The sequence below is a fragment of the Hipposideros armiger genome, unplaced genomic scaffold (assembly GCF_001890085.2).
Source record: "Hipposideros armiger isolate ML-2016 unplaced genomic scaffold, ASM189008v1 scaffold_546, whole genome shotgun sequence".
In the NCBI taxonomy this organism is placed as follows: domain Eukaryota; kingdom Metazoa; phylum Chordata; class Mammalia; order Chiroptera; family Hipposideridae; genus Hipposideros; species Hipposideros armiger.
Window position 1 is genome coordinate 190,548 of NW_017731896.1, and position 26,971 is coordinate 217,518.

General features: G+C 37.8%; 1 protein-coding gene across 1 annotated transcript in view; it reads left to right on the forward strand.

The window, feature by feature from the left end:
* The window catches only part of TMTC1 (transmembrane O-mannosyltransferase targeting cadherins 1), a 268,764-nt gene that overhangs the window by 111,474 nt on the left and 130,319 nt on the right, over positions 1 to 26,971 (forward strand). Inside the window, exons 6-8 of the mRNA XM_019668969.1 lie at positions 1,486 to 1,567; positions 3,267 to 3,370; positions 18,022 to 18,211. Coding sequence (XP_019524514.1) covers positions 1,486 to 1,567; positions 3,267 to 3,370; positions 18,022 to 18,211 — 376 coding nt within the window. The remainder of the gene's footprint in view (positions 1 to 1,485; positions 1,568 to 3,266; positions 3,371 to 18,021; positions 18,212 to 26,971) is intronic.

A 26,971-nucleotide genomic window follows, 5' to 3' on the forward strand; every position in this document is an offset into this window, starting at 1 on the left:
CCCTTAAGCCTATCTTGGAACATTAGCGATGCACCTGCATGGTGAGAGTTGATGGTATCTTTGGCCTTCCTCCTTGCCAAGCTCTCTTTTGAGAGCTAAGGGAGGAAAAAGAATTTAAATGTAGTGCTTGGGGATAGATCCAGTCCAGAGCTTGCGAAACGCTGGCTCTCTGTAGTGTTTTTTAGGACTCACCCCTTTTTCTCCACTCATTAACTACTTCAAAGGTCAGACCTTCAGCTGTTTATGAACCAGAAAGAGGAAAAAAGAAGCAAGAAGGAAAAGACCAGCCTTGGAGTGACACCGTCACCTCCTTACAGTGCCATTTGGACATATGTAACTGTTAACAAAACAGAAGAACCACATATATTTTGTAAGCAGTTATCAAGGTGGACATGTCTTTGTGATACTTACCCATTCAAGTCCTTCCAAAGGATCTCTGTTCTATAGACTATTCCCATTGTGTAAGGAGACTCCATTCAAATGCAAATTTTAAGAGATTCTGGGGAGAAATCCTTTGAGGAGAAATTGGATTAAAAAGAGTAAAAGAAAAAAATGGGTAGGGGAAATAAAGATGAGGTGGGACATGCTTGCTGGATTACATGATTCAATTTGACTTTTCCCCCTCCATTCTGTATTTTAAAATAGAGAAACCTGCATGTTGATGAAAATGCTTTGTTTAGGTTTTTGCTGGGGGTTGTTAATAGCCGCTTCTTGCTTCCCTTTCATTGTTGCTTGTAAAGCCAGCCAATCGTATGTCTTATATGTAGATACATGTTGCTCCCACTTCGTACAAGTGAGTGCTCTGTGGCACATACAGGGTTCCACACAAGTTCCTGCCCCACTAGAAGTTGACATTCTTATAAACCTAGTTTGGTTCCAAAGGCCACAGGCAGGTGAGCAAACTGTCCACTGTTTATGTGTGAGCTCTGATCCCACCACTGGTGCCTACCAACTTTGTTACCTTGGATACATTATTTAACTTCACACAGCCCTGGCGTCCTCTATTTTTATGGGTAAGACATTGGTGAGATGTTTTGTGGGAGGGACATACTGTGCCTCTCAAATTAAGTAGATAAATAAACTCCTGTTTTGTTCAAGGTCATCCCTGTGACCAGTGTAACCATGTAGTGGCCAGAATGCCTGGATGATTTGGGATTCGATGGGATAGTAGTGTTTACAGTTCATAGTGCTAGTCCTTTCCATGGATTATCTCATTTACTCCTTACAACTTTTCTGTGAAGTAGATACTGTCATGTGAGAAAAACAGATGCATAAAAATGTTAAGAAACTTGCTCCACAGTCTTTCAGACAGTAAGCAGTAGAGGTGGGGGCTTGAAACCCAGGTGGCCTGGCTCCCGAAGCCACACTCTTGGCTTCGGTCTTTTCCAGCCTTCTTCAGAACTGCAGCGATAGTCACACTGAAAGGAGGAGTTGATGTGCGGTGGACTCGAACACATAAGATTTTTTTTTTCTTTCCTATTTCAGGTATCTGACAGCAAGCAGTAATAGAAATTTCCTGCTTACCATGAGGCCATTCTTCAAAAGGGCCATTTTGGTCATAAGTTATGTAAGTACATACACTCTTTTGAAATATCTGATAAGGGATGTTTCACTGTAACTTGGCTCAGAGTCATGATCCAGATTATTTAAAAGAATCAGCAATAGATTTAACAGCTTGATCTTAGGATCAAAGAGTTAACATGCCATAAATGTTACAAAGCGTTAGAAGGTATGTGTGAAAGCATTCTAGTGATATGTGAACTCAGGGACACAGACAGTGTGAACTATAGCATTTTACCAGTTCCTTTCCAAGTGCTGATGTGGAGTTGCCTCAGCAGCACAAAGTTGGCTGTTTCAGTTATCTATCGCTGCATAACAAGCCACCCCAAAACGTCAGGCCTTAAAACCATTACCACCGTACATCTGCCCTAAATGCTTTAGTTTAGGCAGCATCCGGCTGGATGGATCTTCTGCTCATTATGATTTTGGGCTGGGGTTACCCAAGCAGATTCATGCTGCTGTCAGCTGAGCTAGGCAGTTTCTCTGTGATATCTCATCCTCTAGGGCCCTTCCCTGTGGCCGCGCTCTCTAGCAGGATAGGCAGGACTTCTTTACATAATGGCAGCTGGGTTCTAAAAGAACGAACCGAAAGTTGCAGGACCTGTGAAAGGTTAGGCCCAGAGCTGACACACTGCACCTTCTACTTCCTTCTGTTGGCTGATGCAAGTCAGAAGACCAACCTAGATTTAAGGGGCAGGGCAATTGACTCCATTTCTTGACAGGAAAAGCAGAATGTATATACAAAAAGGGTAGGAATTCTTGGTGGCCATCTTTGGCTTCTATCATATTAATCATTTTTTTATGTTGTTGGATATTTCTATTCAAGGAGATTAGGAGACCAGTCTCTTATGCTGTTTCTGTTTGTCATAAATTCCCTGACAAAATTTATAATAAGTTTTGATAGGAAACTTATGAAAATATCTTTGAATTGTATTGTTCACAATTAATATGACTTTTTTTTTTCTCAACACTAAAACATGTTTATGGAAGAAGATGAGTACGAAAAAACTGAATGAGGGAGGGAGGCTTGATCAGACGATTTCAGCAGAAGGGGCAAAGCATTTCTTTAAAGAATTTCCCAGTATCTTTGCAACGTGACAGCATCAGTTAGTGATAAAATTCCATTGGGTGACACAAAAAAATGTTCTCTGGGGTTATTGAAATGATCCTTCTTGAGTGTTTTGCTTTCAGGGCATTCAAGGGTTAGAACATTCCCGAATGTATTCATTCAAGACACAGCAGTGTTATCTATCATATTTTAAATTAGCTTTCATAGGGCTGGGTGAGTGGAATGGTTAAGAAATTGGGTGTTGGAGACCAGTGACATGGGTTCAACTCCTGGCTCTTGCAGTTTACTAGGTATGGGATTCTGGGCAAATTACCTCTCAGCATCAGCCTTCTCATTTACCTCTCGGATTGAGAGGCCTCAGGTGAGCTGGAAAGCCTTTAACAAAATGGATGACAGCTGTGTTTTTAAGCATTTGCTTGCTGCTCCCTCATCACCTTCATGGTTTTGACTCTTCTCCCTCCCAGCTATTTCCATTTTTCCTACTCATCTTGAATCTTAGAATTTTATAGAAATGCTCCCTAGAAAAATTGTTTGCAAAACGAAATATTTGTAAAGCATCTGGAAGTATCCTCCAGAAAGGTGGGGCTTACCCGCAACGAGCAATGATTTTCTTACCAAATCTTCTTTTTCCCTGAAGGTGATTATTGTTTTGTACTTCCGTCTGTGGATAATGGGGGGCTCCACGCCCCTCTTTTCAGAGCAGGATAATCCAGCTTCGTTTTCGCCTTACATTCTTACAAGGTCAGTAGAAATCCGCTGTTTAAACGTTATCTGGTATTTATTAGATTTTTTTAAGTAATCCTAATTGATAGGTTGGCTTTGTATTTTAAAGAAAAGAGGGTTGTGTTTTATTCAGAGTAAGGGGAGATAAGAAACTACTATTCATACCTTCGGAATTCTTTTCAACTTTTGGTTCTGTTTTGTCAGTATTATTGCTGTTGTTCTCATACAGGTATATATTTGTTTATTCAAAAGCATTGTATTGAGCACTTATCATCAGTAATAAATACCTGTAGCGTGGCCCATACGGCAAATGTCACAGAACAATGCACAGAGAGGTGTGTGGAGGTTGACTGGACATCATCCCTGTTAGTACAATTAAAATCAGTGGGGAGGCTGAAAGTGGCAAACAAAAATGAACAGCGATTTTTACTAAGATACAGCTAATTATATTTTACCATTTGTCCTTAAGAGATTTAGATATATTGAATCAAGAAGTAATGTTGATCAGTGGATTGGTTCATTGAGAAGGTTTTTAACTCCTTACCTATTGAATCTGTTGTGATGTACTGCTAAAGCTTTCATGTATAATTATGTTTGACGATTTCAATATATTTTCTTCACAATATATTGTTGCTATAATGTTTAAACATTAACATATACTGGCCTTAAATTTTCGTAATTTTCTATACTTACCATCTAATATCATTTTTATAATTTTCACTTTCTTAAATTTGCAAAGACCTATAAATCCTAAACTAAACCTTGACTTACAGCCCATTTATATTTTGTTTTACTTGTATCCCTCAAGGATAACAGATTGTTGGATTTTGTTTTTATGCCAGGCAGTGATCTTTGCTTTGTTTCATTCATTTACATTACGTTTTACTTGATACATTTCTACTTCTCTTTGCCTTGTATATTTTTCTTTAGTTCCTAGCCTTTTCTTCATTTCTTTCAAGACTATTTTTCACTCAAAAAGGAGAACTTCCCATCTGATTAACCCATTTTTATAATAGATATTATGTTACAATTGTTTTCATTACTTACAACATATATCTGTATTTTAAAAATCTTGAATATGGCTTCAGAAATCATATAGTATCCAACCTCTAGCATTAGCTTATGCCTTCAAGGCAGTCTAGAGCCTTATAAATTGTTGTTTATAGCCTGTATTTTTCAAAATGTTGTTTAATTAAACCTTTAATTAAGCTTGACATGTCTAAATCAGCTTTTTGTTAATGTTGCAATCAATTTGTCCTTTTTAGGTATCTCTCACTGGCTTTCAAAATCTCCAGGGCTCCTTGTTTGGACATTTTTAGCTCATTGATAAATTGTTCAGTTTCTGTATCTCCTTAAATAGCTACTTTCTACTTTTAAGAGCAAAACCAGCTTTGCCAGATCCTGTTTTTGCTTAATGGCTCCATTTCCTTTAGCTTTGGGTTGGTTTCTCTCCAAGCTTTCTTGTCTCCTAAATTTGAGCATTCATTCTTATCTTTATAGTTAGGTGCAGCCTGTTCCCTGAGCTGCCAGCCTCCAAAAGCTAAGATGCACAGCCAAAAGAGACAGATGGGCAAGAACAAGAACAGACTACTCTCAAACCCCCTACCAATTATTTCACTCACATCTTCTGTTATCAGTAAACAAGTACCTGCCCCAAAGTCCTTGGTGTCAGGACAAGGGCCTTTGGTCTCTGACTCACTGCCATCCTATTTGTACCATCTAAGTTGCCAAGGAGGTTAGGTTGCATTATTATCCTGGAACCCCTGGCAAAATTAGGACCTTAGGACAGTCATTTATCAGGTTCTGCCTTTCACTTCCAAGGCACGTATATACTTTTTCAGAGGGGTCTGATACACATCAAATCCAGGACTTTCTGTCTATAAATCCATCTAAGTGACTATGTTCACTTATGCTATCAGTGTAAAATGATAGAGTAGAATATCTCTTACACCTTTATATTCTTCCTCTCCTTTTTTTAAGAAAAAAACTTTTTATTCCTGTATTTCATACTTAAAATTCACAAATATGCAGAGACATTTCAGTGACAGTTGTTATAAATGGCTTTTCGCATTCCTCTAAGATAGCTGCATCAGAATTGACTCTTTTGAGCATCCAGAAAATTGTCTTTAATTCCTTCCCTGAGTAAAGTTTCTACTCTGTTTGCATAATTGTTTGACCTCTGGTACACTGATGATTCTTAAATTGGATTAGCTTGGTCTGTTTCCTAGTTCTGTTGGTTTTTCTTTCTTTCTCATCAGTTGTGCAATTTAACGATGGTTTGGCTAGATCTGTGAGCCTGTCTTTACTAATCATAGATTTATCGTTCCGCTGTCACTCTACCTCATTAGTGCTTTATCTCTTTTACTGGATTTATAAACTCTGAACAACATTTCTAGAATCTTTGCTTCTGTCTTGCAAGTACTATATCTTCTTTTAAAGTATATATAATAAATTACTCTGTTATTAGGTGAGAATTTTCAGATTAGCTTCCTCTCCCTTTAATAATTGTAATTATTAATTACATGTAGTTTAAAAAGTCTGAATAGCTTTTAGGAGTAGCTTGGTCAAACTTTCCTTTGCTTCATGTTATTTCTTATGACTTTAGTTCTGAAATTCCTTCTCTTTTAGATTATCTACTTCCATGTGTTTAGCTAGGGTGAAATACCCACTTCTTTCTGCTTAACAAAACTGAGGTACAAAATCATTGTGGTATGCTCATGAGAAACCTTTGTTAAGAAAAATGGTCTGAGACGTGGGACTGAGACAAAAGATGACTGTGTGACCTTCTCTGTAATGTAGGGTGTTATCTAACAAACCTAGAGTAATGCAACTGTGGTTGACTTATAATTTACATTTACTATATTTTACAACTTAGAATTTAACATATAAGGAAATGAGGTGAGGGTGACTATTTCTTTTTTCTCTAGTATATTTTCTATATAAATTTCTATATAAATAAAACTTAAAATGTTATAGCTATACTGCCTTGCAGGATTTCTAGCAAATTTATATCTAATTTATCAATCTCATTCTGTTTTTAATAGCTATGAAAAACCCTGTTTTTCTAAATTCAATTTATATATTTATATATGTATGTATTTATTTGATATGTATATGCAACACACATATTTAATAACAGGTTTTTTGAGATATCATTTGCATACCATACAGTTTACCTATTTACTGCGTACAATTTAATGGTTTTTAGTATACTTATGGAGTTGTGCAACCGTCATCACAATCAATTATAGGACATTTTCATCACACCATAAAGAAACCTTGTATTTATTAGCAGCCACTCTCCATTTCACCCCAGTCCCCCAATGCTGGGCAACCATTGATCTGCGTCTTGTCTCTATAAAGTTACCTTTCCTGGATATGTCATATAAATGGATCATACGATTCCATTTTTTGTGACTGCCATCTTTCATGTGTTCAGGATTCATCCATGTTGTAGCATATGTCAGTACTGTGTTCTTTTTTATTCCCCAGTACTATGCCATTGTATGCTTTTTATTTTTCTATTCATCTGTGGATGGACATTTGGGTTGTTTCCCTTTTATGGCTATTATCAATCATGCTGCTGTGAACATTCATGTACAAGTTTTTGTTTGAATGTATGTTTTCGTTTCTTTTGCGTGGTTACCTAGGACTGGAACTGCCAGGTCATATACGTTAATTCTACATCTAACTTTCTGAGGCGCTGCCAGACTGTTTACCAAAGCATCCGCATCATTTTACCTGAGGGCTCGGTTTCTCCATATCCTCACCAACACTTGTCTTTTTGACAATCTTTTTCTTTTTTTCTTTTTTTTTTTAATATGGAACGCTTCACGAATTTGCGTGTCATCCTTGCGCAGGGGCCATGCTAATCTTCTCTGTATCATTCCAATTTTAGTATATGTGCTGCCAAAGCGAGCACAATCTTTTTTTTTTTTAAATCGTAGCCATATGAGTGGATGTGAAAGGGTATCTCATTGTGGTTTTGATTTGCATTTCCCTGATGGCTAATGATGTTGAGCATCTTTTCATGTGCATATTGGTCATTTCTATATTTTCTTTGGAGAAATTTCTATTCAGATCCATTGTCCAGGTTTTAATTAGGTTATCTGTCATTTTATTATTGAGTTGTAACAGTTCTTTATATACTCTAGATATAAGTCCTTATTAAATATATGATTTATAAACATTTTCTACCTTTCTGTGTGTTGTTTCACATTCTCGATGGTTTTTAATTTTGGTCAAGTCCAATTTATCGACTTTTTCATTGTTATTGCTTGTGCTTTTGGTGTTATAACTAAGAAGGCTTTGCTTAATTCAAACTATCTTGCAGTTTAACTGGCTTTGTCAAGTTTCTGGTTCCCTTATAAATAAGTTATATAAAACTTTAGTTTTCACTGTGTAAATTTATGAAGACTATGTTTTCAATATTTTTAAATTATATTTTGATACAGTTTATCTTAGCAGTTTGAGAGCCATTTAGAATGTGACTTTTTATTCTTGACCATTGGGTATGTCAAATCACAAAGTAGATCAATACAGATTTGGGGGTGGGGGTGAGCATTATTCAGGATATGCTCGGAACAAGGCCCTTAATCTTTCACTTTTTCATTTTAATCCAAACATTTAGGTTGTATTAGCTGTCAGTAATTCTGTATGCTTGATCAATAACCTTTTCAGCCTGTAATTAGGATTTCATGGATCAATTGAATGACATGACATTGAATTATAAATGTTTCTACTTTTGATTTGGAAGTTAAACAACAGAGGAGATACTGTATTTTAGTTGCACAACTTTCCTTGACAAGCAAGTTCCCCAGGCCCAATAGTCTAAGCCAAATGCAATTTTGGCCTCCAAGGCCCAAAGATTCTACTTCCAAAACCAAAGATTCTGGTTTCAGTGGACTTGAATTTGAGAAGTGATGGAATAGATCGATGTGTAACTTGTCCTGTCAGAGAATTGTCAGTTAGCCCAGGATTTACTCATATGTTTATATGTCTCTTTAGAAATGTGATATTTCAAAATTCAATCTTGTTGATCTTGAATTAAAAATAAAAACAAAAGCCCATGTTAAGTATGGCTTGTGCATAGGGCAGAAGCCTGTAGAAAAGAAAACATGTTTCCACTATTAAGCCTCTCTAGGCTGCAAGGTCATTGGTTTTCCGTCTTACAAGGTTTGAAGGGGACAGAATGTAAAGCAGTGTTTATGTGATGGAAGAAACATCGCTTGAATAATATTGAAAATGGTTGTCTTCAAATCCAGGAAATAGATAAAATAGGATTTGCGGTGAAAGAATATACAGCCCTCCTATCAGCATCATGTTTTTTTCATGAGATGTGGTCTTGGATAAGCAGGTAGAATGTATTTGCTTAAGTAGGTAGATCTGTTTCTCATAACAATATAGGCAAAGGCTTGTATTACTTTGTAGGAAAACATCAAAATATGAAATAATGTTAAGATGGAACTCAACATCCACCTTCTAAAGAAGCTTCTTGTTTTTTCAATATTCAGTTGATAGTTTCAAACCACAAAAACCTTAGGTTTTGATTGTTACAGCCATAGAGCACTTTGTCATCCTAATATTTATAGTTCTTAAAGCTCTGAATATGGCCTATCTCATAATAAACTCTGAACAAATTTACTTAAATTTAAATTATTTTTGTTTTAAAAAAATACACTGTGTGTTTAAAGAGATCTATGCAAAATGAGCTGCCCTGTTCTAGCTTTAGCAACTAGCAGGGCCTTGTGTTAGGAGGTCCTCCACACATAGGTTTTTTTTGAAATGAAACTGAATTATTCTGATTTTTAAAGCAGTGATTACCAAACTAAAGTGAATATCAGAGTCACCCAGGGAAGCATGTAAAAATAAAGATTCCCTGGTTCATGTCACAGACAATCTGATTGAATAGGGCACGAAGTTGGGTAATAGACTCTATCTGACCAGAAACCTAAGTGTGTCTGGAGGGCAGTGTGTGTCACATGTCACCCTTTTAGAAATCTTCAAGTATAAACTGTGTCCTCTGTGGCTAAAGAGCTCTCTACAAAGGGGCTGTTGTCCCCATTATTTATTTTCTATGTTCATAGAAAAGTAGAAAAGGATGAAAGAACTTATCAAGGTCGATGAGTATAGTTTTCCCAACTAAAATGACATTATGTAATAGTAATTTATGTAATTTGTTTTGGACCCTGGGAGTGAGGGGGAGAAATACAAGGAAGAGGAAAGGGGAGGGAGTCAGAAGAGGGAGCTTGTGGAGGTAGCAAATTATATCCCTGGACTAGGGACCACTTGTTAGAAAACGCAGGTCTGGGTCACTTGTTGACACTTTACTGCTTGAAGAAAACTATGTAATTCTTTAAATCTACATATTGTGTCTTCATTCCAAACGTCAATCCCTGAGAAGCTGCTAAAAAGGAAAGAAGAAAGTCTTTAACTTTGTCTCACATTGTAATAGAAAGGCAAAAATTGCTTTTCATAATGAATAAAATACCGAGCCCATGCTTTTCTTTGAGGATTCTATTTCTTGCTGTGTGGTACTCTAATAAACATTTCAATCAATGCAATCTTCTGTTTACTGTGCTGTATAGGAGAATACATACTGGTGTTAAATTTATGTCAGCCCTGCTTTAACTAAATGCTAACGTTTATTTTGTTTTTTTTTTTGTTTTTAATTTGTTTCTTTGGTTGGTTGGTTTGATTTTTTTAAATAAAAGCTCAGGTTCATCTGGGTTGTATTGTTAAGGAATAAGCAGTCAGGGCGTCGGGCAGGTGCTTCTCCATGAAATATTATCAATATTTGATCCATCAGATTTCCTTTCAGTTCTCTACATTAATAAAGAGTGGCAGTAGAAGACTAGATGATGCAGTGGAGAATGTTATGCAGAGCCAGAAAACCCTGTGCTGTGTGCAGGCTCTGCTCTGGACTTGTGGTGGGACACTGAACAAGTCACAGCCTCCTTAAGGCTATTGCCCTTACTGCAATACCCACTTCATAGAGATTGTGTTGGGATCAGATAATCCTTATATGCAAATACTTTGTAAGCTAGAAAATGCTGGATGTGTTTAAAGAGTTTTTCATATTACATGGGTGTAGTTTTGTTAGGATAGCAACAGGATTCCTGTGTGGAAATCTGGAAATCTGTGCCTCATGCATAGTAAGCAGTCCGTACATGGTTTCTCAACAGAAGCTAAACCTGTGCTCCATGAGACATGGTATATCGGTTTGAAATAAAGATGTTAAATACTTTACAGAGAGAAACAGACCTTTGATAAGAAACGAACATTTACTTTGCAGAAGATTTTATTTGCTTTCGTATAAAGATATATGGATAAGAAGTTGTTGCTGATAGCCTTAGATGCTGAAATTCATTTTTTTTACTCTGACGATGCTGTCTCAGTTTAAAAAGTTAACTGTATTAATGATGGATTAAAAAGGTCAGAGAGATTTCAGATTCACTTTATAGTTCCTCCATGGTAACAAGAGCTCTCCTTTAAATTATATTCAATGCAGTTTAATGCAAAATTAGAAAAAATTAGCCTGGCATATCTTTATCATGCTGCTTCTGTGACATGTAAGGGTCAGGGCCTTGACTCCTACACTCCTCACTATTTGATGGTGTGCCACAAGTTGGCACAGCACTGAATGCTGAGAGGGGCTCCACAAAAGCAGAGTCTTCGTCTGCATCCTTCAGCTACGTGCCTGGACAACTGGAAACCTAGCAGGTGTCTTTCACCTTTGCAGAAAAATATATGGTTGCCTCAAGCTGTAATAAAAGTATAAAATTCAAATAGTTCCAGATTTTTAGGCATTATTTTCATATTAGGTTGATCTCTTAAAAACCCCATGACCCACTCATTTAAAGAGCTGGGTGCTGAGGAAATAATTATACACAAGACACAGTCCTGTCCCCAAGGAGCGTCTGTTTTGGTGGGAAGACAGGCACATTTAGAAGCAGTTACAGGGCAGTATGTCAGCCCCGGACTGTGGGAGCTCATAGGAGGGACAGCTGCCTGGCCTTGATGAGGGGGCTGTGACAGGGACGTTGTTAGAGGAAGTGACATCTACACTGGGAGCAAAAGGATCAGGAGCAGTTAGCGTTCAGTAACCTGTGGGACTTGATTCCAAAAGATGAAACGAGCCAATGAGGTGCTGCTCGCAGGAAATTTGAAACCTGAGAGTGGTGCATTTGGCAGTAAAGACTCAAGTTGACAGGTGAGTGAAGACAAAAGAAAGTGGGAGGCTGGAGCAGCCCCGATGGCCATGTTCCAGTCTCAGTTATGAAAATCCTGAATGAGAAGCCCATGAGCAGCGAGGAGATGGAGCAAATGCTAAAAGAAGCAGGGAGCTATGAAGAACGCCTGTGACCCAAAGAGACGATGCTGCCTTCTTTTCTTGTAGCCACTTGTTTTGGCTCCTAACAAGCCTGGTTTTATTGTTCCTTTCCCGTTTTCAGGTTCTTACGGGAATTTTAAAAAACAACCCTGCGTTTAATTGAGCTGGTTTGATTAGACCATTGGTTCTTATCGTCCAGAAGAACTTTAAAAACAAAATGCGAGGAGAAGTTGGCCAGAGAGTCGTTTGGATTTCTGTACCTATTTCCTAAGCGTCCTGCCATCTCTTTTCCCAGGTGCCAAAGCAGCAAGTGTTCATTGCTACTGAAGGGCTTCACCCTGGAATGCCCTGCAAGGGCCACAGCATTTGTATGGCACCTACTCTGTTGTTCGGAGGAGGCAGGGGGTGGGGGCAGTAGACCACCTTCTACACCAGCCAGTCTACTAGGATTGCCTTGTTACTTTCAGCCCAGTTCTGTGTCTTCGGGGTCAAGTCCTGCTTCCAGTCACCCCGTCCTTGTCTATTGATGGTTTCCCTTGAATTCCTTTTCTTTTGTTGTGTCTTCTGTTTTTCTCCCACATTGGCATTATGATGCTTATCCATGTTGCATTCATTCTTACTGCTGAATAGATTTCCACTGAATGGATATACGGCAATATATGTGTCCATTTTATTGTAGATGGACATCTGGGTTGCCTCCAGTTGTGCACTGTTAAGAGTAGTGCTGCTATGGACAATGTTGTAAATGTCTTTTAGTAAACATATGTACGCAATTCTGTTGGGTATAAACTTAGGAGTAGGATTGCTAGGTCATGAAGTATGCATTTATTATGACTTCATGAAACTGCCTACTGTTCTCCAAAGTGGTTTAATCAATTACAGTAGCGTTCCAAAGTCCCAGTTTCTTCACATCCTCACCAACATTTGATGTGGTAGTTTTCATTTTAGACGTTTTAGTAGGAGTCATGTAAAAAAATGTTACATGACACATTGTAAATCCTGTACTCTAAAATGACCCCTATTATTCACCGTCCTCAGAGACCATCATGTTCATTTACAGTTTGAAGCCATTTTTATTTGGTAGCCCTGCCTAAACACTCCATCTCCCATCTTTCCACCTATTTAAATTCTGTGCAGATTCTAAGATGTCATCCCTTAATCCTCCATTTTGCATTAATCTAGCATTTCTTAGAATGCCATTGGAATTTGATGTTTATATTTCACTATTACCCAACCACAGAATGTGTGTATGTGCTCTCACCACCCAGGCTCTGAAAACGCCCTTTTGGAGTGTAGGGGACTAGATCTCATTACCCTTCAAAACCTGGAAAACCGCCAAGAGTAATAATTCCACGTTTATTGAATTCCATTGAGGCTCTCCTGTCTGTGGAGAAGTGTAATGTAGGAAGTAGCTTTTTTTGGCTAGTCCTGGGAAAGGTGATAGGCAAAAAAAGAAGATATTAATGTGATATAAGCAGGTTATGCCTGGAAAAGGTCTTTCATTACTGCTCAGGCACAGTGAGACTGTGGAGGCCCTTTTGAAGCATCAGTGATAATTCAGGAGTTGAAAATAGGGGACAGCCTAGAGAGGGGCAGGCCAGATCACTGAAAGTAGTGGGTAGAGGCAGAGTCAGGACAGGGTGGGGTGCTCCGCTGTGGTGGTGAAGGTGGTTTACACCGAGGCTGGTATATTGACAGTGTAGTCAACGCCCTTCCCTAGAGGATGCGATGTGGGTATAGCCAACCCAACATCCTGTGTTATGAAATAATGAAGCACTTCTTTTGGTGGATGAAAAAGAAGGATCCTTTGAGCAGTAACAATTTTATATAAAACAAGCAAGTTCTGTATATTTCTGCTGGCAGTATGTGATTTTTTCATATGTACCTGTCATAGACATCTTTCTAGGACAAGGAAATATATTAGGCTTACCTTATTTCTTAGCCAAAAAGGTTGTTTTCAAAGGCAAAGGACAGAATCTATGTATATTTTTGCACCTTAAGCACTGGAATGTGTGTGTGTGTGTGTGTGTGTGTGTGTGTGATAAGAATGAATATTTAGATTTAAGGAGCCGCCTGCTTTCATTAGGTACTATTTGATACATGCCAATTCCCCCATGGCCTCTTCTTCCCTTTCCCTTTCATGTATTTCCTGGCTTATCAATGAAAATACATGAATGACTAAATAGTTTAAGCTGAATTCCTGACTTCCTATATATCCCATTTTGTTGACAAGATAGGCTGGTGGCTTTCTTCCTGTTAGCAGACTTCATGGTAGAGAATTAGTTAAAAATCCATTGGTTTTGCTCCTGCTTTAAAAAAAGAGAACCCAGCAGGGCAGAAGTATTCAACATATTTCATTTCTGAAATTTTAGCAGAAATAAACAAGATGATGAGTTTGAAATGTAATTTATAGTCAATGATTTAAAAAGGAATACTTTAGCTGCTGATTATAGCTAGCTCAACTAGCCCCCCTACAATGTAATTAGGTTTTGGCATGATTCCAAGTGGCTTCTTTATGTTTAAATTGCAAAAATTTTCCAATGCTGTTTCACTATTTCAAGGAGGTTTTAAGCAACATTAATCTGAATTCATATGCACTAGAAGGTAGGTGATATCTCTGGGTTTCTGCAGATAATACATATGCATTAAAAGAGATAAGTTGAGTGCAATGATGGTGCCAACATGGGCCAGTGAAGCAACGTCCTCCACAACTAGACTGAAGAACAAAAGGATAGCAACTTGTCTGTTCCCCTTTCCCCAATTCCCCAATAAAAAATAAAAAATAAATCTTTAAAAAAAAAAAAGAGAGATAAGTTAATAGTCTTGGGGTAAGTTAATAGTCTCGACCTTCCTAGTGCTATAGGAAGGGGAAATTGCTTTTAGTCTGTGGTTTACTTTACTTTTTTAACTTTTTTGGGTTACAATCTGTGTAAAAAGTCACAGCGAGCATTTTTAAAAAAGAATCTCAGTAATTACATTGAGATCATGTCTTTAAAAAACATGATTCTTTATATTTGCTTTTTGTCAGTATGGTATTGCAAGCCTAGAAAATATGAGAAACTGTGGACCACTTGTATGGCAAGAACAAAATGTAAATTTAACATTAAAATAAAAATCCCTGCATAGTGTTTGCTGCTGTTCCATGGCCAAGATACAGTAAGACATAAAAAACTGTTCCTGTTGCAATGCTGTTGCCTTTTCAAATATTTTCCACTAAAAACAATTTTTATTATGTATCAAATGTATACAGAAGTAGAGAAAATGGCATAAAGACTCTCTCCATGCCCGTTTTCCAGTTTCCATAACTCCTGACCAGTCTTGCTTCATTCATATCCCCACTCACTTCTTCCCCCTTGCCTCCATTCCATCATTTTGAAGCACATCCCAGACATCATCTCACTTCATATGCATATATTTTAGTATATATTTCTAAAAGGCAAAGATCCTTCAAAATATAACCACAATACCATCACACTTTAAAAATTAACATTGATTCTCTATATCATATATTCAATCAGTGTTTCAATTTTTCTCTGTCTCATAAGTATTTTTAATAGTTGTTTGTCTGAATTAGCATCTAAATAAAATCTGCACGTTGTTTGATATGTCTCTAAGTCTCTTTTAATGTATAGATGCCTTCTTTCTGCCACCCTCCCTGTCACTGCCACTCCCACCCCTACCCCCCATTATTTGTTGAAGAAATTGCCATCATTTGTTCTTTGGAATTTGCAACATCCTGGATTTTGCACATTGCATCCCTGTGGTGTCATTTAGCATTCCGGTGTTTTCTGTTTGATGTAAACTGGTAATAAAGGGCTTGAGCAGATCCAAGTTTATTTGTTTGTTTTTTGACAAGATCCTTCATAGGTGGTTGTGTGTATACCCATCAGGAGGACATCTGGCTGTTAGCTTCCCTTTCTGTAATGTTAAAATTGATGAGTAAATTCTAGGCACCTGATTTAGTCTGATCCATCAATTATAAAGTACTCTGTCAACTTCTCATCTAATAATTTTAGCAGCCATGTATAATCATTGCTTGTAACTATTATATTAAGAAGTAGAGACATTCTTTTTTAAAGTAATTTTTAAGACCTGGAGTGTAATTGAGAGACAAAGCTCATGATTTTCCCGTTAAGTTTGATGGTTCAGTATTCTTTAAAGCTAAGTCACAGAGAATCTTACTGAGCTAAAAAGAAAAGAATAGAAAAGAAAAAAAGTAGGGAGCATCAGCTTAGAAGCCCTAGGAGAAAAAGCCCCAAGTGACCCAATATCTTTCTGTGGAGTTGATGTTCTCCTGAGACAATCTTCAGGCCCAAGCCTAAAAGAGATATGGCAATTTTTTTTGTTTTCATTTTTGTTAAATAACAAAGCTTGGACTTCATCAAGATTTCAGTATATACTACACTATTGGTACATTAACATTTTATTAAAAATAACACCAGGGAGCAGAGTGTTGGGAAACACCATTGAAATATCTCCACCCCTTCATCCTATTTCTCTGTCTGGTTTGAGAGTCAGGCCAATGAGTAATCCCCATCACTGAGCCTCACCTGATCACCGTTAATGGTTTTCTACTGCCAGCCTTGGAGGGATAGAAGGAGAGGGAAGGAGGTCAGTTGGGAAGGCCTGGGAAGGATGTTCCAAGCCAGTAAGTAGCTACTTGCTGAGAGGAATTTGAGGTGACTTGACTCATCACATACCTGGGAAGGTAACTTACAAATTCTCTGATGTAACCTCTTTGCCAATCCAAGAATCCCTCCCAAAGAATCTGACAAATGGGTGAGGATTTTTTTTTTACCCCATTCTGCACTCATGGTGCTCATCTCATTCTGATTCTGTAATTCTGTACCTCTTGTTTTCACCATTGGATTGTACTCTCCTTGACAACAAGGAGTGTATCTGATTATTCTGTTTAACCCCATGTAGCATGTCAAAGATAAACACAGCTGGACATCGTGAAAATCGATTTTATTCAGGAATTGCGGACAGTCAGGGAAGAGCTAAGCACCCCTCTGATTTATGTAGAGGTGATTGGACATTTTTAAGGGAGAATGAGAGAGAGCGTTAAGTTGGGGCTCAACAGAGTCAGAGAAGTGAGAAATGACCAAGGGTTGGTCAGTGTTTATGTGATTAGGCTGGCTAACTGCCATTGACAGGATTTGAAGTTAGGATTCTGTCCTCCCGCTGAGACTGGAAGATAGGCCCGTATCCTCCCTGATGATGGCATTTTAATGTGATGGCTCTCAGGTCCTTTTGAAAGATATTTCTGAGTTGTAAGAGATACATAGTCACAATTGTAAGTACTATGAAGTAAACACTCTAAGATAGGGAGGTCATGGGGCCTCTCCCCAGGTATTAGCTAGAACAAACAGTAAATTCTCCAGGCAAGGATGAGCTTTTTTGGGCTGGCATTTTAATGGGAGGCTAGCGTCATCCTAGGAATATGGCCTTATACTTCTAGGAGCCGGTCATGCTGGAGTTTGGTTGTCTCCTAGTGCAGAGATTTGGATGGAGTTGTTATGTGCTGAGAGTTCTGAAATTCTCCAGGGTCATAAATTTGTGTTGATGGAACAAATTTAAATAAATTCAGTTTTTCTTCCCCGAATGGAAGGGCGTCAGTTAGAATGCTTTCCATTTTACCTTAGTGCCTAGACACAGCCAAGAAACAGGATATTATTTTCCTTATTTTCATTTCCATTGTTTCCATCATTTTCCTTCCTTAGGTCCACCAGGTATTCCTATGAGCAAGGACAACTAGCTGTAATTGCCTTCTCTTGAAGGCTAGTCCCTTCATTGGTGAATAAGAGACTTTAGCTCCCTATCACAAATACTTTGATATTTTGGAAATAATTCAATATGGATCAGTCTGCTAGACAATGATAGTCAGTCTGTTATACAAATGAATATTTTTATATCTACTACAGAATTCTGGGCAGTATTAAAAGGGACCACTCAGATATCTCTTACCCAGGAAATCTTACCCAACAGGGCAGTATTTCTGTCATATACTTGCATCATACTTTTCCTTCATAGCGTTTATCTCTGGTTATAATGTATTTATTTGTATGATAATTTTTAAGTATATGTCATAGAAACTAGTTCTTTATATGTTACCATTGAAAGGTCAGTATATACCACAATGAAAAGAACCTATTAGATATATTCCAGAATGATCAATTTAATGACTAAAGGAATCACTGGCGCTCCATCTTACCTTGCCTTTTCCTGTAAGATAATGTTGACAGTATAAAAATGCTATTGAATACAGAGCGAATGAGTGTTTACAAAATGTCACGGATCTTGAGTTATGTTTCAGCACCTTTTCTTCTCTTTGTAGATTCCTTACCTATTCCTACCTCTTGGCCTTCAACGTGTGGCTTCTGCTGGCACCTGTCACCCTGTGCTATGACTGGCAGGTTGGCAGTATTCCCCTGGTAGAGACCCTATGGGACACACGGAACTTAGCCACCATCCTCCTGGCAGCTGTGATGGCGTTACTGAGCCTTCATTGTTTAGCAGCCTTCAAGGTAATTTTCTTAAAATTAAAATGAACTCTGCATTTCAAGGGAGATACTCTGTCCTCAGTAGTGCTTTTTTTTTTCTCAGCAGGGGTCTGGGTCAAAATTGAGTCTACTCTTTTGTCTAAAAAACTTTATGTATTTCAAATGTTCCTAGTAGGTCATGGATATTTTAAAGACCTTTAGTGGGGCTGACAGACCACCATGGTCACCTTAATTATATGATTTCTTTCACTGTTTCTACCAAAACCCTATAGAAATTGGATCTGAAATTTAATGTTTGCAATCAAGCATTTTTTTTCCTGCTGTGGTTGGCTAAGTTTTGAAGTAATTTATTTGGTTTCATGTAATGATATATGAGATAATGATAATAGATTCATAAGTGCTTAAAATATGGTGTAAGACTCTATTTCCACTAGTGACTGCATGCCTCAGTTAACTGGGTGAGCCTGACTTTAAAAAAAAAAGGTATAAAACTGGAAAAAAACCATTGAATGCAACCATTTCAAAAATGATCAAAGACATCAAAGAACTTGGAAATGTTTATTTATAAAAAACTGCTACTGCATTGGCTGAGATGCTTTCTGACTGAGGGCATTCCCACCCCCTTTCCCCACACCCCTACCTGCCTGGTGTTAAAAACACACAGGTTTACTAGCTAGCTGTGGCTGATTTGGTTTGGGAGAGTATCAAAGCAGCTGGAAATTTAAGGGGGGAATTTTGGAAGCAGAGAGCACTAGTAGGGCTGAGATCAAATGATCTCCACACATTCAAAGCTGATTGCTAAAGAGCATGTGCACATGGTACTCCCTAGGCAGCACAAGCAAAATTGAACACCTGGGGATACTTACTTATTTGCTGCAAATTTAAATGAATTCTTGACCCCATGCACAGTTTGGGTGGCAGAGCGTAGAAGCTTCACTGACTTGACTTGTCTGTATATAATCCCTGTTGCAGTCATTGGCTGATCACACAGCTATGCAGGCACAAGAGATTCCCCCAAAGATCCAGGCAAAAAGGGGGGAAAAAAGGAGAAAAAATTTCAGCTCTCTACAGAGAAACAGGTTTTTCAGTTTGAGTCCAGGCAAGTTCATCAGATAATAAAACAGGACAACCAGCAAATTTAAAAGAACAAAATAGAATAAAGAATCACCACAATGTATGACATACAATGCTAAGTTTTTAATCAGATTACTGGGCATATAAAGAAACAGGAGAGTCTGATCGATAGTCAGGGGGAAAATAGTTGATGGAAAATGAAATAGAATTGAGATTCTGGACCTAAACTCACCTATAAATGATCAATTGACTTTTGACAAAGTTACTGAGCTAATTCAATGGGGAAAGGATAGTCTCTAAAAAAAGCTACTGAAATAATGGAATATCTGTAACGAAAGTATGCGAATGTTAACGCTTATCTCAAACTGTACACTTAGAAATTAATTCTAATTCTAAGTGGACCATAGTCCTAAACAAAAGAATTAAGTAACACCAAAAATTCTAAGAGAACATTTTTGGGAATTTGTGTCGAGCAAAGATTTCTTAACACATGAAGTGCAAACTATAAAATAGTTGATAAATTAGACATCATCAGAATTAAAAATATTGCTCATCAAACAATAATATTAATTAAATCAGAGGCTAGCCACAAATTGGAAGAAAATATTTGCAAACTATATATATGCAAAGAGCTTGTATCTGGGATAAAGAGCTCTTAAAACGCAATAAGACAATATTATAGCTCTTTAGAAATGGGCAAAATATTTAAATAGACATTTTACAAAAGAAGGTATACAAAGGTTAATAACACATGAAAAATATGCTCAGCGTCATTAATCCTTAGAGAAGTTCAAATTCAAATCACAAAGAGAGATCACTACACAACCCCTAGAATGAAAAACACTGAGCAAAGCATTCCAGCTGTGGTAATAGTAAGGTTTAGCTCTTCTGTGCTGGCTTTCATCTTGAGAATTCTTTGCAAACATTAACTAAAGCCTTTGGCAATTCTTGGAGGCCATTGCATGGTCTACGTTTTCTTCTTTCAGAGTTTGGAAACGAGGTTTGGTGTCCAGCTCATGTTTTTGTGGCCTGCCTGTCTGTTCTTGATCTGCTTCTGCACTAGATGGGAGATAGGAATCAGGTCTTCAAAGTCAGCTAGATACTCCTACCGGTTAGTAACCTCTCAAAGTGGGGATAACCCAGTTTTTTTCTATGTGATGATTAGTTACTAAGGACATGATTTTAAGGGCTGTGACTCCAAGGCATAAAAAGTAGGATTAAGCTTTTATAAAAATACAGTGCCTGCTTTGTAGACATCTACTGTGCTAAAAAGGAATAATGGATGAAAGGTTTGTAATAATGTCAGCAGAATAAACACAGCTCTGTCCATCTAGGATATTTCCAAATAATATGTTATGTTACAGCATCGAAAAGTGCTGGATTGAAATCGTTTCATAATCCCTGGCTAGGTCCTTAAAGGTTAAGATAGTGAAGCCATACAATACATTACCAAGAAAAAAAGAAAAAGAAAAAAAACTGTTGAATAAATAAGCATAGACATTGATTCCAGGGAATCATGGACATATTTCTTTTATTTTCACCTTTGATTGATTTTCAGTCATATAAAAGCCACCCTGGCTTGTATCCAGGGGAGAGTATGTTCTCTTTAGCTTCGCTACTTCCTCTTTAATTCTCCTAATACTGATCGAGCATCTGCTCGTTGCTGAGATTAGAGCAGTGACAAAAGGAAGGTCTTGTATGCGCAGAGCTTACACTTAAAAATATGTTGTTATATGCCAAGTGTTCATAAGGGTTTTGAAGAAGGCTGGTCTCACAGATAAAGTGACATTGGAACAGAGATATGAAGCAAGTGAAGGAGTGAGCCATGAGGCTGTTGGGGGAAGAGCACTTCAAGTAGAAGGAAAGCAAGGCCAAAGCCCAGAATCAGGAAAGGACTCGAGCGTTCCCAGAACAGGAAGGAAGCTGCCATGGCTGGAGCAGAGTGGACCAAGGATAAAGCCAAATGAAATGATGTCAAAAAGATAATGGAGAGAGAGAGAGAGAGAGAGAGAGAGAGAGAGAGAGAGAGAGAGAGAGAAAACAGGATTAAGCCTTGATGTTTTAAGACTCGGCCCACTTTCCCTCTCCAGCCATTGCTTCTTCTACTCGGCCTCTGGCTATGTTGACACTTAGGAGGTTTTGTATGGTTTTCTTATTGATACGAAACAGTTCAGGGTCTTTACAGAATTTAGATGTTTCCCTGTGTGTTGGCAGAGGGTAGAAGATGGGGATTGAAGGAAAGGGGCAGTTTAGAGTCAATAAGGATCTATAAGACATACGAATCTTTCTTTGGCTACTATTAACTACTACGTGTGTGTATATGTTTTGAGATGGCATAATTTGGTGGTGATATATACACTCACAGTCTTTGTTTCTTCTCCAATTAACCAGAATCTTCTTCTGTCATCCTTTCTTGTGATCAACCAGGGCTCCGGAGGACGGGCTCCTAATCGACCCTGCTATAATTGTTTACACTTATTTGACTTTTTAATTAATATTTCAGTAAGTGACTTTGCAAAGCTACGAATGAACACATGTAATAAATAAAACAGCAGGTGTGCTATTTCACAACCCCCGCCCCTCACTCAGCCCCACCCTCCGTACCGCAGGCCTCCTTTGAGCATTTGTTCTTATGTGTTTTTGCACTTACTAAAAACAGAAACAAAATTCTTTCTTTACAGGAGTAAGTTCAATTAGATGCTGTTACATACCACAGGCTCTCCCAGGCCACGTGTACATCCAGGTCAAGTATCCCTGTAGGGAAGTAACTCAAAGAGTAGATGTTTGACTTCTGACAAGCTCTTGTCGAGGACTGAGTGGGAGAACGAGGACACAGACTCTAAGAGTTTTCTTTCTCTAGAAGTAACTTCAGGATTGATTCAGAGATTGTTTCTAGTTTGTCTTATTTTCATGGCATAACAAATTTATGACCCAAGGGAGTAGTTTGTTATTTATCATAGAAGAGCTCACTTGGTATCTTTGAGAATTTAAATGTGGAATTCGTCTTATATTTTTGTGCTTTCGCTTCATCTCCTCCTTCTGGTCACACCCTTTATTCACTAAGAATATATCTGAGTTTATATTATATAATGTAGAGAACAATCTAGAAATTCATTATTGGGTTGAATTCTTTTTCATAATAAATTTTAAAGTGAATTAGTTTCTTACTCTGTTTTTTTCTCTAAGAATTTCCTTTATTTATATCTGATACAATATTTATTGAGGAACATCAGTCATCAAAACTTATTTTATTTTATTATTATTATTTTTAATAGTGGTTAATTCTTTTTTAATTAATTAATTAATTGCTTATTTAAGTATAGTTGATATACAATATGGTATTAGTTATATTAGTTTCAGGTGTACAATATAATGATTTGACAGTTTTATATTTTACAATGTGATCGCCTCACTAATTCTAGTAATCATCTGTCACTATGCAAACTTATCACAGTGTTATTGATTATATTCTCCTTCACCTTTTTCTTTTTCTTTTCTTTTCTTTTTAATTAGTTTTAGGTGTACGAGACAGTGCAATAGTTATACTTTTTACCCCTCAAAGTGACAACCCCTCTCCCCCAATCCGCCACCCCATTCCCCCCCATATCATACATATTTATTACAATTCCATTGACTCCACTCCCACACTATACTCCACATCCCATGACTATATATATATTCAATTATAGTTGACATACAATATTACACAATCAGTTTCATGTGTATAGTGCAGTGATCAAGCCTCTATTCCATCTATGACGTGGTCTCCCTAACAAGACATGTGAACATCTGACACCCTACAAAATGTTTACAACATTATTGATTATATTCCCCGAACTGTCTTTAATATCCCTGTGGCAATATTGTAGTAACCTATTTATGCTGTCTAACCCCTTCCCCTTCTCTCTCATCCCCACCCCCTCCCAACTAGCAACCATCAGCTTTTCCTCTATATCTCTGAGACTATTTCTGTTTACTTTGCTCTTTCATTCAGTTTTTTAGATCCACATATGAGTGAGATCATATGGTATTTGTCTTTCTCTGACTGACTTATTTCACTTAACATAATGTTCTCTAGTCCCTCCATATCATTGCAAATGGTATGATTTCATTCTTCTTTATAGCTGAGTAATACTCCATTGTGTAAATGTACCACAGTTTCTTAATACAGTCATCTACCGATGGGCATTTCAGTTATTTCCAAGTCTTGACTATTGTAAATAGTGCTGCGATAAACATAGGGGTGCATATATTTTTTTGAATTAGCACTTGGGTTTCTCTGGGTAGATACCTAAGAGTGGAATTGCTGGGTCATATAGTAGTTCCACTTCCAGGTTTTTGAGATACCTCCATACTGATTTTCATAATGGCTGCACAATCTGCAGTCCCACCAACAGTGCACCAGCATTCCTTTTTCTCCACAACCTCACCAGCACTTGTTGATTTATTGATGATAGCCATTCTGACCAGAGTGAGTTGGTATCTCATTGTGGTTTTTATTTGAATTTCTCTAATGATTAGTGATGTTGAACATTTTTGCATATGCTTGTTGGCCATCTGTATGTCCTCTTAGAGAAATGTCTCTTCATACTCTCTGCTGTTTTAATTGGGTTGTTTTTTTGGTGTTGAGTTGAATGAGTGTTTTATAAATTTTGGATATTAACATCTTATCAGATATATTGTTGGCAAATATCTTCTCCCATTTAGTAGAGTAGGCTACCTTTTTGTATTGATGATTTCCTTTGCTGTGAAAAAACTTTTAAGTTTGATGTAACCCCATATGTTTATTTTTTCTTTTATTTCCCTTGCCCGAGGAAATATATCAGTAAAAATATCACTGAGGGTAATGTCTGCAAATTTACTCCCTGTGTTTTCCTCTAGGAGTTTTATGGTTTCAGGTCTTAGATTTAAGTCTTTAATCCATTTTGAATTTGTTCTTGTATATGGCGTAAGTAGGTGGTCTATTTTCATTTTTTGTCATGTGTCAGTCAATTTTCCCAGCACGATTTATTAAATAAACTATCTTTGTTCCAATGTAAATTCTTGCTTCTATTGTCATAGATTAAATGACCATATATGGATGGGTTTATTTCTGGGCTCTCCATTCTGTTCCCTTTATCTATGTGCCTGTTTTTATGCCAGTACCATACTGTTTTGATTACCATAGCCTTGTAGTATGATTTGATATTGGGTAGCATGATACCTTGATCTCAGTTTTGACTCACTCGCTATTTAGTAGCATATTATTCAGCCTCCATGTATTTGTGTGCTTTCTGGGTTTCTTCTTAAAATTGATTTCTAGTTTCATAGTATTGTGGTCAAAGAAGATGCTTGATGTGATTTCAATCTTCTTAAATTTATTGAGACTTGTTTTGTGGCCTAACATGTGGTCTATCTTGGAAAATGTTCCATGTGCACTGGAGAAGAATGTATATTCTGTTGCTTTGGGGTGAAGTGCTCTAAAAATATCAATTAAATCCAGCTGGTCTAAAGTGTCATTTAAGGCCACTGTTTTCGTGTTAATTTTCTGTCTGGAGGATCTGTCCATTGGTGACAATGGGGTTTTGAAGTCCCCTACTACGATAGCATTACTGTTGATCTCTGTCTTTATGTCTGTCAAAATCTGTTTTATATATTTAGGAGCTCCTATGTTGGGTGCGTAGATGTTTACTAGAGTTATGTCCTCTTGTTGAATCGATCCCTTTATTATTATGTAGTGCCTTTCTTTGTCTTTTACTGTAGTCTTCATTTTAAAGTCTATTTTGTCTGAAATAAGTATTGGTACTGCAGCTTTTTTCTCATTTCCATTTGCGTGAAATATCTTATTCCATCCCTTTACTTTCAGTCTATGTGTGTCTTTTGATCTGAGATGAGTCTCTTGTAAACAGCATATGCATGGGTCCTATTTTCTTATCCACTTGCCACTCTATGTCTTTGATTGGGGGCATTTAGCCCATTCACATTTAAAGTGATTATTGATAGGTGTATATTTATTTCCATTTTGTTATTTGTATTTCTGGTCTTCCTTGGTTCACTTGTTTTCCCCTTTCTTCTGTTTAATAAAGCCTTTTTAACATTTCCTGCAATGCTGGCTTGGTGGTAATGAATTCCTTAAGCTTATTCTTTTCTGAGAAGCTCTTTATCTCTCCTTCAATTTTAAGTGATAGCCATGCTGGGTAGAGCAATCTTGGTTGTAGGCCTTTATTTTGTGTCACTTTGAATATTTCCTGCCGCTCCCTTCTGGCCTGCAGAGTTTCTGTAGAAAAGTCAGTTGTGAGTCTTATAGGAGTTCCTTTGTATGTAACCTGCTGTTTTTTTCTTGCTGCTTTTAGGACTCTGTCTTTGTCTTTAACCTTTGCCATTTTAACTAGGATGTGTTTTGGTGTGGACCTATTTGGGTTCAGCTTGTTTGGAACTCTCTGTACTTCCTGGGCTTATATGTCAATTTCCTTCACCAGGGTAGGGAAGTTTTCAGTCATCATTTTTCAAATACATTCTCAATCCCTTGCTTCTTCTCTTTTCCTTCTGATATTCCTATAATGCGAATGTTGTTGTGCTTGATGTTGTCCCACAGGTCTCTTAAACTGTTTTCATTGTTTTTTATTCTTTTTTCTTTTTGTTGTTCCAACTGGGTGATTTCTGCTTTTTCTTCTAAATCACGTATCCAATCCTCTGCTTCATCTAATCTACTGGTGATTCCTTCGAGTGTGTTCTTCATTTCAGTTATTGTATTCTTTAGTTCTAATTGCTTGTTTTTTTATGATTTCTGTATCCTTCTTTATGTCCTCCCTAAGTTCCTTAAACATTCATATCATCAGTGTTCTAAACTCTGTCTCTGAAAGGTTGGATACCTCTGTTTCATTTAGTCCCATTTCTAGAGGTTTCTTCTGATCTTTTACTTGGGACATGTTTCTTTGTTTTTTCATTCTGGTGGTTGCTCTGTGATTGCTTCAATGTATTAGATAGATCACCTATGCCTCTCAGTCATTGCTGGGTGGTCTTGTAGTATGTGTTCTTTATACTCAGATGCACAGTCTCTGTATTCTCCTGTCTCCTGTGTGTTCCAGAGGTGTCGCTGTTGAAGTTGCTGTTTAATAGCTTTTGGCTTGTCAGGGGATGGAATTGACCCTCAGACTGATTAGCTGGGAGAATTAGCTCTGTTCACAGTGTATGAGATGCTGTGTGGAGGTTGCCCCCCTCAGAGGAGGCTTGGCCACTATGGGCGCTTGTGCCTGTGGAAAATGTCTTTTGAGAGTGCCACTAATAGGTTCCAACCAGGTAGTACTCTGGTTTTGTCTAACACTGGCCTCTGGGTATGTTGGCTCTGGTGTCTCTTGGGCAGGGCTCCCACTTAGAGCCGTTTCAGACCTGCCTGTTACCAGTCCATAGCTACCTAGTAGGTGCCTCAAGGCTGTACGCAGTTGGCTGCTGCTCATGCTGGACCTGGGGTCATGTGGGGATGGCCTCTGTGTGAACTGAAGCTGGCTGCCCCCTATATTGGTCCTGAGGCAGTTTAGGAAAAGGCCCAGGGCCCCCTAGGCTTGTTGCCACCTGTCAGATGCCAGTAAGGCCCACCTATTGAAAGAGGCTTTTTAGGGGGGGGGTGTCTGGCTATTTGACCTGGTGTTCAGGGTGCCTCTGCGATGTGGCACTAGCTTGGCAGGATGGAGTTCTAGTGAGTTATGTGACGTGATTGGTAGTTTTTAAGAC